At 50.4% G+C, this 12,797-nt stretch overlaps 2 protein-coding genes across 3 annotated transcripts in view; one reads left to right on the top strand and one right to left on the bottom strand.

Annotated features, from left to right (window-relative positions):
* The first annotated feature begins 185 nt into the window (after window positions 1-185).
* On the top strand, window positions 186-2,551 carry LOC108164783 (tenascin-X). The gene is made up of 7 exons (XM_017300733.2): window positions 186-356; window positions 421-559; window positions 612-770; window positions 983-1,174; window positions 1,242-1,302; window positions 1,404-1,534; window positions 1,602-2,551. Exons 1-7 carry the CDS (start codon window positions 210-212, stop codon window positions 2,486-2,488), a joined length of 1,716 nt encoding a protein of 571 aa, XP_017156222.1. The 5' UTR covers window positions 186-209; the 3' UTR covers window positions 2,489-2,551.
* Window positions 2,552-2,598: 47 nt separating this feature from the next.
* The window catches only part of LOC108162639 (unconventional myosin-XV), a 31,373-nt gene continuing 21,174 nt past the window's right edge, over window positions 2,599-12,797 (bottom strand). The window contains exons 1-5 of one of the 2 annotated variants that reach the window (XM_017297475.2): window positions 9,419-11,861; window positions 4,939-5,510; window positions 4,627-4,876; window positions 3,333-4,475; window positions 2,599-3,263 (exon numbers count right to left, since the gene is read on the bottom strand). In XM_017297475.2, the coding sequence (XP_017152964.1) occupies window positions 3,096-3,263; window positions 3,333-4,475; window positions 4,627-4,876; window positions 4,939-5,510; window positions 9,419-10,555 (3,270 nt within the window). In that variant the 5' untranslated portion in view covers window positions 10,556-11,861 and the 3' untranslated portion in view covers window positions 2,599-3,095. Of the gene's footprint in view, window positions 3,264-3,332; window positions 4,476-4,626; window positions 4,877-4,938; window positions 5,511-9,418; window positions 11,862-12,797 lie in introns of those variants that run through there. The other variant, XM_017297466.2, reaches the window with a different exon arrangement.

Below are 12,797 nucleotides of genomic sequence, written 5' to 3'. Positions count from 1 at the left end.
AAAATTCATAGAGATGTGCGGTCTGCTTGACCAACAAATCAATCTGTCTCTTTTCCGAAATTCGAAACCAAAAAGACAGAGATAGAGAGAGATAGAGAGAGTACACGATCATCATCGATTCCGATAGCAATTCCGGCGTTTACTCATTACATATATGGTTGTTACATATGTAGATATACTAACTGACGGCTCTTCTTAACTGATCAGGCATGTTGCCGTGCAATTTAGGGGTGCCGGCGACGGTCCTACTGACCACCATGATCACCACACTCAGCATAGAAGACAGCGACGCTTACAGGCGAAACTTTGAGGTTCGCCAAAGCAGCAACTCCAAGATTCCGCTCTGGAAAAAACGTGTAAGTGAAATTTGCCACTCGCCATTGAGCAAGCGACTAATCGGCGGTATTTGGTCCGCGGCAGGCGTGCGAGAAGCCCCAAAACAACAAGGCCAACTCCCACTATGTGTGCGACGAGGAGGGCGACTTCACGTGTCTGCCTGGATGGCAGGGCGACCTCTGCCAGGTGCCCATGTGCCGGCGAGGCTGTGATCCGATGAACGGTAAGCCGGCGAACTGATTTCCCTACAGTTCATTCATATCCCACTACGACAGGCTACTGCCAACGGCCAGGCGAGTGCCGGTGCCGCATCGGCTACAGTGGCGAGATGTGCGAGAAGTGCATTCCGCTACCGGGGTGCCAGCACGGTGACTGCACCAAGCCCTTTGAGTGCATCTGCAAGCCCGGCTGGTCTGGACTCTTCTGCACAGAACGTAAGTAGAATCCGAACTGCACCTATGACATGAGTCATCAAATCAGAGTAAAATGCTGAAAAGAAATGCTTTCATTAATGACGTTTCAATGTTTGATGACTCCTTTCGAAGGATAATTCAACATAAAGTGATTAAAAGTCTCAGTTGCTCCACCGATTGAGCCATTAATCCCTAATGAAACCAGACACACACTCTCCTGCTTTATCCTGCAGCCAGCTGTCGAAGTGGATGTCACAGTACCCGCGGCTACTGCGAGGCCCCCGGAGAGTGCCGCTGCCGCATTGGCTACGCGGGGCGCACTTGCGGCGAGTGCGCCACCATGCCGGGCTGCCAGCACGGGACCTGCAACAAGCCGCTAGAATGCCTCTGTCTGCCCGGATACACGGGACTGCTCTGCCAGACGCGTAAGTTCCTCGACCGCAGCCGAAACCTGCCGAAACGGCACCTGTTGAAAACCTCTCTTTTCGACAGCTCTATGCGCCTCGGATTGCAGCAAGCAGCACGGCTACTGCCGCAAGCCTGGCGAGTGTCGGTGAGTACGAGGTCGTGCCTCCTCGCCCACGTGGGGCGTATTAGTGGGCCACCACTGCCAGCCCTTCTAAATTTGCGCTATCACTCTTCATTATCGTTCAGCTGCAAGGTGGGCTGGACGGGCAGCCAGTGCGACAAGTGCTTCCCCTATCCCGGATGCGCGAACGGAGACTGCGAGGCGCCCTGGGAGTGCAACTGCCATCCTGGCTGGGGCGGTATGCTGTGCGATGAAAGTAAGTGCAACCCAACAGTTGCAACCCAATGCTCTGATGTCACATCCAACCATTCCCTTTCCCACAGAGCTGAACTACTGCGTGGAGAATCCGGAGACGTGCGAGAACGAGGGCAAGTGCGTCTCGGTGAGCCGCGAGGACGGCAGCTATCGGTGTCTATGTCGGCAGGGGTATCTTGGAAAGAACTGCGAGATACGCGACGACTTTTTGCTTACATCGGTGGCGCCTCTGCGCATTACCCCGCCGCCCCTTCCGCTGGAGCTGGACGATGTGGTCGCAGGTGTGCCTGATGACAGCGACAACGGCAACGGCAACGGCAACACAATGGGTGGGCAGGTGGAAAAGTTTCCAGCAAGTAACGTGCCAAAACGCCGGACAAATGACACCGCAGCTGTGCCCACACCAACGACGCTGACAGCGGGCACCGCACCGCTGAGCACAGCCACGACAAGGACGACAGGGACGACGCCGACGACGCCGACGACAACGATTTCGACGATGGCCACGTTAGCAGCAGCTGGAGCCGGCTCTGTCGCTGGCAGCCACAATGCGACTAATGAAGCGTTAAGCGTTGTTGCTTTGCGCCCGGATGGGGCGCCAACAATGGAGCATGCTACCACGACACGAACAACAACAGGAAAAACAAAGGCTGCGGTAAAGAGCAACGCAACAAGTGAGGCAGCCCCCTCGCCAGCGCCAGCCCCATCTGCCACACAATTTGCTGGCCACGAGCAGCTAAAGACAACGTTGGCGCCAGCTGCACCAGCAACATCAGCGGGCGTGACCACCACCCAGGCCCATACCGGGGCCGAGTATGAGGCAGAGGCAGACGAGGATGACGACGATGATGAGGAGGAGGACGGCGAGTACGAGGAGGATGATGAAGACGAGGAGGACGAGGACGAGGAAGACGATGAGGATGACAACGATCAACTCCTACCAAATATTATATAATTAATGAATTGACTAATTGCTCATAGACTAATTTCTTTTTTTTTTTTTTCTATTTACTCGCTACTCGTATCTATTAGGACTGCAGTGGAAGTTCAGTTGTACGATAGATATACAAATATAGTTGCATTTATTTATGATAATTTAGGGATTACACTAAATACACAACTTCGTCGGATTTCGTTAAAACCAATTTAAAAAAAAAAAAACATAATTTAATAATAAAGTTTGCAAGAAATTTGACAATATTCAAATTTGTGTTCAGAGCGGGTGCATTCGAATGCTGCACGAACATTGCACTTGGTTTCCAAAAGATTGGGAAAAAAAGGATTTACTTTTGCGACGAGAGGGGGAATAAATGGCCATTGAAGCGCCAACGAGAGGTGGGAGGGGAGGTAGAAGACAGGGGAAACAAAAGCATCTAGATATACATATGCGTGCATGTATCTTGTGTATGGGCGTGTATAAATATATTGTATATAACTTACAAAACGAAAAAAAAAAAATTTACGGGGATATATCGAATAGAGAATAATTCGGTAAAAATAATTATTAAGGTAAAAAGTAGAATTATGCATATTTTAAATATAATTATCGTTGCTCGATACACTTAATTGAGCTCCCGCTTGTCCCGCTGACTGATTTGGGCCATGGTGATGTACTGACGCACCAGGCGCGATATCTCGTGCGCTTGCTCCGTCTGAACGCGTATCACGCGCTGCTGCATGAGATTGCCGACCTTCATGTCCAGGAAAAGGGCTCCGTCCTCCGAGCGAACCTGATCGAAAGTAGAGGAAAGAAAAAGCTCAATAAAAATTGCCACTACGGTAGGCAGAGATCCACTCACCTTGCGCGTGGATATCACTTCCATGAAACTCCAATGCTGCAGGGTCTCGTGCGTGTTGGGATCGAGGAACAGCACTCCACGCCGGTTCAGGGCCAGGATTAGGTCCCGCCACATGGGGCTGTGGTTGTCCTCCACGTGCGGCCCCTCCTCAGCCCAGATGCGCTTCACGGCAAAGAAGCTGCTGCCGAAGAGCGGCCAGGCGGCCAGCACATTAAGGAACTGAGCCTTTACTTGGCTCGGGCTCAGGCCCGCCACCTGCGGCCAGGCGGACTGCACCAGGCCGACCCACTGGGCCGGTCGTATCTCGCGTATCCCCAGCGCCGGCTTGGGCAGCAGAAACTTGATCTCCTTCATGGCCGGCACGTGACTGAGGTCAGCGGCACGGTGCAGTAGCGCCGCGATCCTGGCCATATCACGGACCATCTCTGGCATGGGAACCCCGTTGCCGGGCAGCTCCAGAAGAAGGCCCTCCAAGTAGTCGGGGGCCACCTGGTTGAAAAGCACCTCTACGTACAGCGGCATGGGAGCCGGCTCGCGCTTGAGGGCAAAATGCCATACTGAGCGGCAGAAGATCAGGTAGAAGGGCTGTCCGGACTTGAGAAGTTCCGTTGTCACGTCCAGTATATACTCGTCGGCGGCCAGGGGCATGGTGAAGGCATCGCCCTGCACGATGCAATAGAGCGAGAACTCTTGCTGCTCGGCCTCCGACTCCACGCCCAGCAGTGAGCACAGCTCGGCTATGACATCGGCCACCACCGTGGAGCAGCGAGTGTTTACCACCCGCTCAGCCCCTCCCGGCAGCCTGTAGATCTGTCGCCTGGCCGAGCGCCCGGCGGACACGGCAGTCACTTCTTCCACGCTTGGCACGTTCTTGCGTCCGCCGCAGCGGGCCGTTTTCCGGAGGTTGGTCAGGCAGACGGCCGCCGTGCCGTGGCAGGAGCGACGACGGTCCGAGGCGGCCGACGTCAGGTGCTCCATCAGGTACGGACGCAAGGCGTCCGAGCAGCCGAAGTAAGCGGCCAGAATGCTAAGCAGGCGCCAAGCGCGCTGCGAGCTGTCCGGGCAGGGTGATCGGTTGGCCGTGGTCTGCTTCATCAACTGGCAGTAAACCTCGTCTCTCAGGGCCAGATATTTGTGACAATGCTGTAGGGGGAAATCAAACGAAGGATGGGGGATTAGTGTGTGAATTTCGAGATTTCCGTGGGCGGTGGGCAACTTTTAATGTTCATGATAATTACAAAAAATCAAGGCATTCGCAGCCACCGTTCTTTTTGTTGTTGGTTGACAAACTTACCATGAGCACCGTGTAGACACATTTGACCTCGGTGAGTTCAGGATCGAGTGGAATGTCGCCGCAGTAGCGGAGAACGCAGTCAAAGCACTCGAGCGCCAGCGAGGCCAGGTCGTTCGGGAGCCGGAGTAGCGGCAGGCGTATGGCATGGCCCTGCCACTTGACCAGCTCCGCGTACGAGCGGTTGGCGGCCGACTGGGACTGCGACTGGGACTGGTGTCGCTCATGATGTCGATCGGCGTCCCGCAGTTGGCTGCAAAGAGGGCGAAACATTATAGCTATGCAGCTCTCGTGGGATCTGGTGGATGCACTTACTCGTTGCGGAAGTGCTGCATGGCGAACTGGAGCAGCGAGTACTTCGTGACCGAGGGCGGTGTGCCGCCGTTGGTCTCCTCCTGCATGTAGTTGGCGTCCAGGTCATGGTGCGTCATCGACTGCTGCTGCTGGTGCTGCTGCTGCGTCTGATCCGTCTGCTGCGACTGGCCATTGGTGAGGGAGGAGGGCTGTTGGCCTGCATTCGGCTTGCGGGCCGAGTGCAGGTAGCTCTGCTGCTTCATGAAGCGCTGCTGCTGTCCCTGGTGATGCTGCTCAGCCGCCAGCTGCTGTTCCTCAAGGGCATCCTCCAGCTGTTGCTGCTGGTGCTGCTGCTGCTGCTGGTGCTGGTGCTGGTGCTGTTGCTGCTGGTGCTGCTGCTGCTGCTGCAGGTGATGGTGCAGCTCCGACTGCTGGTGCTGCTGTTGCTGCTTCTCCCCCTCGTTCCCGTTCAAGATGCCGTGCTCGTTGCGCTGGGCATGCGCCTGGCGAGATTCCAGGCGCTCCAGCGGAACATTTAGGGTCTGGGCAGCGGCTCGGGCGCCCGACGAGAGCGTCGAGGCCTTCGATTGTGACTGCAACGAAAGAACAGAACAAAGAAGAGCGAGGCTTAGATGGTTTCCGAACAGATATACCCCATACCCTGAGTATCAGTAGCCGAGAGAGCGCATCGCTTGCAATTTACTAATTGACTCGCCGCGAATGCAGCGCTGGCCATGCCATGTCAATGGCATGTGAAAGTTGCTGGCCACTTTTTTGGGCAGCTTGGCGCAACCAGTTGCCAGTGGCCCGGACCGGTTGCCAGTGGACAGCGAGGCGTGCCCGATGATTTATGCTCCCATATAGACCAACAGCGGTCGAGGGCGTGCTGGCGGTGGCACCGCACTCGACGCTGCGTTTTTGGCAACGAAAGTGTTGCCCGTTGGCGGTTTTTTACTGCTTCCCGAATTTAATTATTTGGTGCAATTTGTTGCAATTTGCTGCAATTGCTTTCTTTTTTGCACGTCTTCAATACTTACACCCACAACAAACATTCATCCATCCCCGCACCCCACCTCGGGTGCACACTCGGGCGCGGAAAGACTTGAAAAAGTGGTTGCTTATGAAAGCGGAAATTTTGCACCAATCAATCCACCTGCCATATGCGAGAAACTATGCCCACTGTTCGCCAGGTTTCATCTGTGATCATCCGAGACTAATCAGGATCCATCGAGGACACCCCCATAGGGCACTAAAGCCGGTTAAAGGCCAAAGCCAAGTGTCTATAGGCACAGATCAGCCGCAAACCCCAGCTGCCAGCTATTTTCGTACATACAAAAGCCTATAGTAAAAAGATACGCACAAGTACTTATGTACCCATGTTGCACAATTACTATTGGTCACAGTTTTATTGGTCAAAATAACAATTGGTTGCCCACTCGACTCTGACAAAAGTCGCATTTGGGGCAGAGGCAACCCAACGATCACTGACTGCTTCCATACACACGCGAACGGTGCGCCAGTTTTCATTTTTGCTTTTCGACTTTTGAATATTTCGGAAGCAGGGAAACCCATTGGAAGTGCTTAAGCACTGGGCAAAATGCTCCATATTTTGACTGATTTATTGGAATACTTTCAGTCACTATTTCTATTCAAATAAAAGCCAGCAGGGGAATGGATTTTTAAGAGAATTTCTGTTCTTAGCCGTTCCTGACTTGTATGTATGTATATCTACATCTAAATACTACTAAAATGTGTAAAGTTTCAACCACATAGTTTGAGAACAGAGCGACGGCTCGTCGGACGGACATGGCTTTATTCACTCATCGGCCTGAAGTAAGAAAAAAAATATACTTTATGAGGATTGATAAGCTTCCTTTTTTGCGCTATATTTCAATATATATGTAGGTCAGTAGATGCACATGTATTTCGAAACAAGTTTGGGTCGTGGTTGGATCTCCAATCGCAAAAGCGAGACCCAAGCAAAACGCTGTAATCAATAGCAGAAAGAATTCAATTTGAGTGCCTACTCTGTAGTCCCCCAAGGCATAGCGGGGTTGAGATTGGATATGGACATTTCCGCCTAAATGTCCGTCATGCCAAAAAAAAATATTCAAAGGCAAAAAAGAAAAAAAAACGATTTCCATATACTTTTATCCCGGTATTATTTTCTAAATCTATTGAAAGTTAACTAATTTAACCGATTGACACATAACTTCATTATCTTTGAGGTGAAAATCTATTTAAACAAGCAAAAGTTTACTTTTTTCGGCATTTTTCGGGTATTTTTAAGATCTTCAAAGCCTTTCTTTTTCTTCCCCGAAAATTGGCCCAATCTCGGCTTACGGTATATTTTAAAAGTTTTATTACCCCAGAATTTGGTAAGGTAAAACCAGTAACGTATGGGCGTCGGATGCCTCCGCGAATTTAGAGCAAAAGAGCAGGAACCTGTCCTATTTAATAACTTGAAAAATAAACACTGAATATTTCATATATCAGCACAAGAAATAAGATAAAGATAGTCCTACCCAATACGCAGAGTTTTGTAATCTCAAAATCTACGTCTGTTTTCTGTACCGTCAGGTCATATTTTGGCCTATATCTTTACAACCCTACGTTCGATTGTTGTCTTTTTTGTGGTGAATATAAGGCTAGAGAACTACTATTCAATAGAGCCATAGTTTTTTCCAAAAATTGCACTTTTTCATAGTTTTTTTTTTTGGCATTCAGTCGCAGAAATGCACAGAGCCCAGAAAACTTGCGCAAAGAGCGCTGCAGCACAGTGTGGGCATTGTGCGAGCCAGTTGTCGTGAGCCAAATCTGATGGCCTGTAAGTATATGGGGCAGAGCTCTCAGAACCGGGGACGCAGCTGGGTGAGATGGCCTCAATCGGACTCCAGACGATCCAGTTTCAGCAGTGCTTGCAACGCGCACACAAATGCTCGTAAGCACGCATACAGATGGAGATATACCTACGTGTTCATATGTACATACGCGTATGTGTGTGCATTTATGTAGCAGAAAGAGTTAAATTTGGAGTATCATTTCTAAGTGACCGCTAAAACTTTCTTTTCGGCTTTGTTTTATTTCATATGTACGTATTTTTCGCTCGAGTTAATTAAAATTCGAGATTAATGCGCACCAGCATAGCCATCCATCCATCCATCCTATGGCTGGCTGTCGGACACTACGGAAGCAGTACGGGCCAAAAGAAATTAAAGTAATTTATCATAGACCAAGCGCTCAAAGCAGAGACCGACAATAAGAAAACGCACCAAACAAAGCACACTCGGAAATTGTGTAATTAAATTATTGAAATCAAATTACAGTCACATTTTTAGCGCTCATCTTTCAGCGAAGTTCGGAAAAAAGAGGCAACAAGAACAGTGCGCGTTCTATCTCGTTTGCATCTTTGTGGGTCACCATCCAATCCCATCCCCACTCTCATTCCCATTCCCATTCCATTCCAATCAGTAGCCATCAGTTCTCATTGTTTTTCTTCTGCTGATTGTCTTTTTATAGATCTTGTCCGGGTAACGCAGATCGTAAAGCCATTGCACGAGCGTCAGGTGGTCGGTCATTGAACGCTCTACGCGCTGGCATCTTCTCCAACCACGATCATCTCAGACCGACTTGGAGAGTTCACCAGCGAATTCAGTTCACGCAATTCTAGTCCATCCCAATGCAATTAACCTTCTATAATTAAAGAAGATCGACTAGCAACGTTCCGCGGACTCAAGAAAAGCAGAGAGCACACATTAAACGTCCTTCTGTCTTTTCTAGAGATCACCGATCTTCATCTTATGTGTTCGGATATATAATTCGGGTTCGTTTTACAGTCAGAAGAATGGGTTTCCCAAACCATAGAGTATCGAATGCTTGAGTTCAATTCGTGAATGATCATTTGTAAGGATCATTTGCTAGCTTTCCTCAGATTACTCTAGCCCACTCTATTACGCAGTGACTCCGGGTTCAACCATCTCAAACCTCAAACATCGGCTACGGAAAGTCCCAGTTTAGGGTGTAATAGTTATGTGCCACCCATTTGTTTCACTTTTTGTTGTACAATCGGCACCCCAGACCACCCTAGACCGTCAGTTGGTTTGTTTTTGTGATTAGCTCACCCAACCCAACCCATCCGAACCCACCCGAACCCAACACAAAGCGCAATGAGATGATGTAAGCGACTTTTCAGTAGGCTGATGGGCCGTTGGATAGAAAGGCCCATGGAGAGGTTATTCGGTTGTCTGGCTGTTTGGCTTTTTTCTCCGTCTGGCCGAGATAATAAGGCGATTATGTGTCGACTTAATAACGCCATTGGGCCCCGCAGCTGTACATCTGTCTTGTGGATCTGTCTCCCTGTCAGAGCTCGTTTATATCTGCCTGCACGTGCTAGCGTCCTATTTGTGGAAGACATAGAAAACTAGCTAAGGAACAAGTCAAGAGGATATAAGCCTTTTCCCTTCGATCCTTTCCTCACAGAATGGCATGGATGATTGTTTACCTCATGGGAGTTCATCGTCTCGAACCGGGCGAGGATCTCCTTAACAGATATCTTCGATTCGGAGGGCTCCTCGAGAATGGTTTCCATGCGGCTCACCGAGCCACTGCTCGCATTGCTCACCCGCCTCGTTTTGCTGCCCAACAGAAGCATGCTCGACGACGTTCCTAGGAGCACGCCAGGAACTGGAGGGGAGGCGGCTCCACCGACGGCACCGCTGGATGAATTGGAAGAGTTTCCCAGTCCAAGAGCCATGGGCAAGCCCATGTGCTCCACGTTCGCATCTGCTCCCAGCTCCTGCTCTAGCTCCAGCTCCAGCTCCATCCGCATGTCCAAGTCCCTCGCACTCTGCTCCTCGTTGTTGTTGTCGTCTCTTTGGTTGAGCTGCAGCTTGTAACTGAGCTGCTCCTCGAAGCAGCACTGCTCGCACTGGCCGACGGGGGCACTGGCGGTGGTGCAGCACTTGTACACGATGTCCTCCTCGACGCTCCACGCGTTGTCGTTGTCGTTGCCCAGCTCGGAGCCGGATCCGTGACCGCACAGGTCTAGGCGCAGTGAGGCGCAGCACTGCTCGTTCAGATCACGGATGCTCTCGTTTGTCAGCTGGTCAAGATCGCTGCGGCGCTGAAGCTGCTGATGCTGATTCTGGAGATGCGGATGCGGATGGTTTGGCTGCCCGTGGTGCACCTGGGCGGAGGTGATGCCCGTTATGTGGGCTATTTCCGCATCGTCCGAGTCGGTGTAGAGTATCTCGTGCTCCTCGCAACTGTCACCGTCCGTGATGTTGTTCAGCGAGTCTAGGGAGGCGCATTTGCATTCCTGATCCTGACCCTGACCCTGACCCTGATCTTGATCCATATGCTTTTCCCCCTCCTGCGCCTGCGCCTGCTCCTGCTCCTGATCGTGTCTCTTTCTCTGTGCCTGCGCCTGCGCCCTCTCTTTCGCGTTATCCTGGCCTTGCTGCTGCAGCAGCTTGAAGCTATTAACCTTGTCGTGGTGCATCTTGTTGATCAGCGACTCCACCTTGTTGACGATGCTGCTGAACTTGTGCGGAACACTTCCGCCGGACTGCAGCTGGACCGCTTTGTCCGCACTGCCCGGCGCCTGCCAGGACTTGTTGCTTCGTACGCTCTGCGACATGCTGGCTGGCTGGCTGGCTGAATTGGTGCGGCAATTGCGATGGCTATGGCTCGGATCTGGCTCTGGGTGGAAGTCACCCAGTCACTCAGTCCATGGCCGGGCCAAGTTCCTTCGGAGCGCGTGCCAGTGAAAGTTGTTATTGCATTTTGATGAACTGCCTCAGCCTCAGCTTTAGCTTCAGCTTCAACTTCAGTGGCAGTTGCAGCAGTCCAAGTCCAAGCAAGCTGACCAAACTACACGACCATAATGAATGTTTAAATATTGTCTGAACACGCGCCGTCGAAGCCAACAATTCGAGGAAAAACGAAACGAAAAACGATAAATGAAAAACGAAAAATGAAAAGCGAAAAGCGAGCAACAGCACTGTGGAGTGGAGTGGAGTGCTGTGGTGAGGTGCGGTGTGGAGTGGATTCGTTGGTCGACTGGTCGGTACACCGCTACGTATGTGCCATTTTTTGTACGTATACGTATTTTCGCTGGCTGTCGATGTGTGGAAATTGGCAATGCAGTTAAATGCGTGCTGCATATGTTTTTCTGTCTTATTGCCTATCACGCTGCGTTGTCAGTGCCATTTATTTTTCTGCATGTTTTTTTACGCTTTTCTGCTTCAATTTATTTTAATTTGCCATTTCTGTGTGCAGTTTGTCTTTCCACTCGATGGACTGGCTGGCTCCCTGTCTCCTTTCTCTCTTCTGGGGGAGCAGTTCGAAAAATGGCCAAATAATTGGCATGGAATGCTCCGTATGTTACAGCGTTCTCCCGAAGGTACAAATCGTTTCGGAACACCACAAGAATATGGAATATAAAAGGCACCCTAAGGCAGAATAACCCTATGGCCACATCGGCAACGGCATGAGGTTATCCAAGGGAAAAGTTCAATCAATCTGATTCCACTTTTGAACTGAGGGAACACCGAATACCGAATACCGAATACCACTTCGCTCAACACAAGTTCAGTCGTTAAATTCAAACTGCTCTAATAGAGATTCTTCATTCCAGTCGATTCTGCGCCAATCGGGTTGATTTGTCATATATTTTTTACGGTTTGTGGGTCAATCGATCCCCGGACCTGGCCTTAGCCTTTGTTGGGCACGTTTGGCTTTGTTTGCAGTTAGTCGAAGAAAAACATTTCATTCACAGCACAGCACCAGAGCACCGACGGAGCACAGAAGCACGGAAAAAAGTTATTCAGACGAAGACGCAAGCGGAGACAGGTGCGAAAGCAACAAATAAAAAAAATCTACACGAATTCGGAGTCAAAGGCGGAGTTGGAGCTGGAGCTGGAGCTCTGCGTGATGCCGTTACCGCACATTTGTAACAACTGAAAACAGGGAAGACTGGTCAAGACGAGCAGAAGCGATTTAACTGACCATTTCGCTCGCAGTAGAGCAGAACAGCCTGCTGAGAGCGGGCTGGAGCGGGTTTTAGCGGGCTAGAGCGGGTTTTAGCGGAGCTTGCTTTTGAGCAGGTTGAGTGAAAACTGAACACCGAACTGCTCTTGGCCAAGCCGAGCGTAAGGCCAGAGAGAAAGAGCGAGTGAGAGACAGAGACAGAGACAGAGACACAGACACAGACAGAGGCAGAGCTGGAAAGTCTTTCCCCATTTCCCATTCCCATGCCCATTCCCATTCCCTGCTGAGCAGCGCAACTGTGTGGGGAATAACTGTTTCGTCCGACGCACAGTGGGGCCTCAGCCGAAAAGAGGTGGCAAAAGTCAACGAATTTTATGGGCGCCTTGGTCTCAACTAAAACAAAATTTGCCCGAGATCTTATTTGTATTACAAAAGCTGTTTCTAAGACAAGTCCGAAGAGACTTGACAGGATAAACTCGCAACCAAAGTCGTACACTACTGAAAGGGCCTTGTTTTTGGCGTTGTTTTTGGATTTGAATTAGCTAAAGTGATACCTCAATTCCTGGTGGAGCTTCCTGGTGGACATTTCCGAATATTGAAAAAATCCGCGACCATCGTCTGGTCACTAATGCCATCTGAAATTGTTTATTATTTCGTTCAGAAGCTATTAATTTAGCAAGCCGAAAAGGCCGAAGGCCCCACTGTGCCAGGTCTGGGCTCCGCTCTTCCTATTTCTCTTCCCCCCTCAACCGCCGATTGGTCAGTCTGAGTCTTCGGCTTTGCCATTGGACGAGTTTTCACGCATAAAATAGATTTAATTAAAACTCTTTAAGAAAAAAACGCTTGCTGAGAAGCATAACAAGACTTTGGTGAAGATCCAGTACTAGACG

The sequence above is a fragment of the Drosophila miranda genome, chromosome XL (assembly GCF_003369915.1).
Source record: "Drosophila miranda strain MSH22 chromosome XL, D.miranda_PacBio2.1, whole genome shotgun sequence".
In the NCBI taxonomy this organism is placed as follows: Eukaryota; Metazoa; Arthropoda; class Insecta; order Diptera; family Drosophilidae; genus Drosophila; species Drosophila miranda.
The sequence above is the reverse complement of the archived record's forward strand: the minus strand, read 5'-3'. Positions and strand labels throughout refer to the sequence as shown.

Bases quoted from the DNA above. Each gene is read 5' to 3' on its own strand.
- LOC108164783 (XM_017300733.2), top strand. From the start codon at position 210: ATGTTGCCGTGCAATTTAGGGGTGCCGGCGACGGTCCTACTGACCACC. The intron at 1,303-1,403 runs GTGAGTACGAGG...ATTATCGTTCAG, and splicing joins CGCAAGCCTGGCGAGTGTCG to CTGCAAGGTGGGCTGGACGG. The intron at 1,535-1,601 runs GTAAGTGCAACC...CCTTTCCCACAG, and splicing joins CGGTATGCTGTGCGATGAAA to AGCTGAACTACTGCGTGGAG.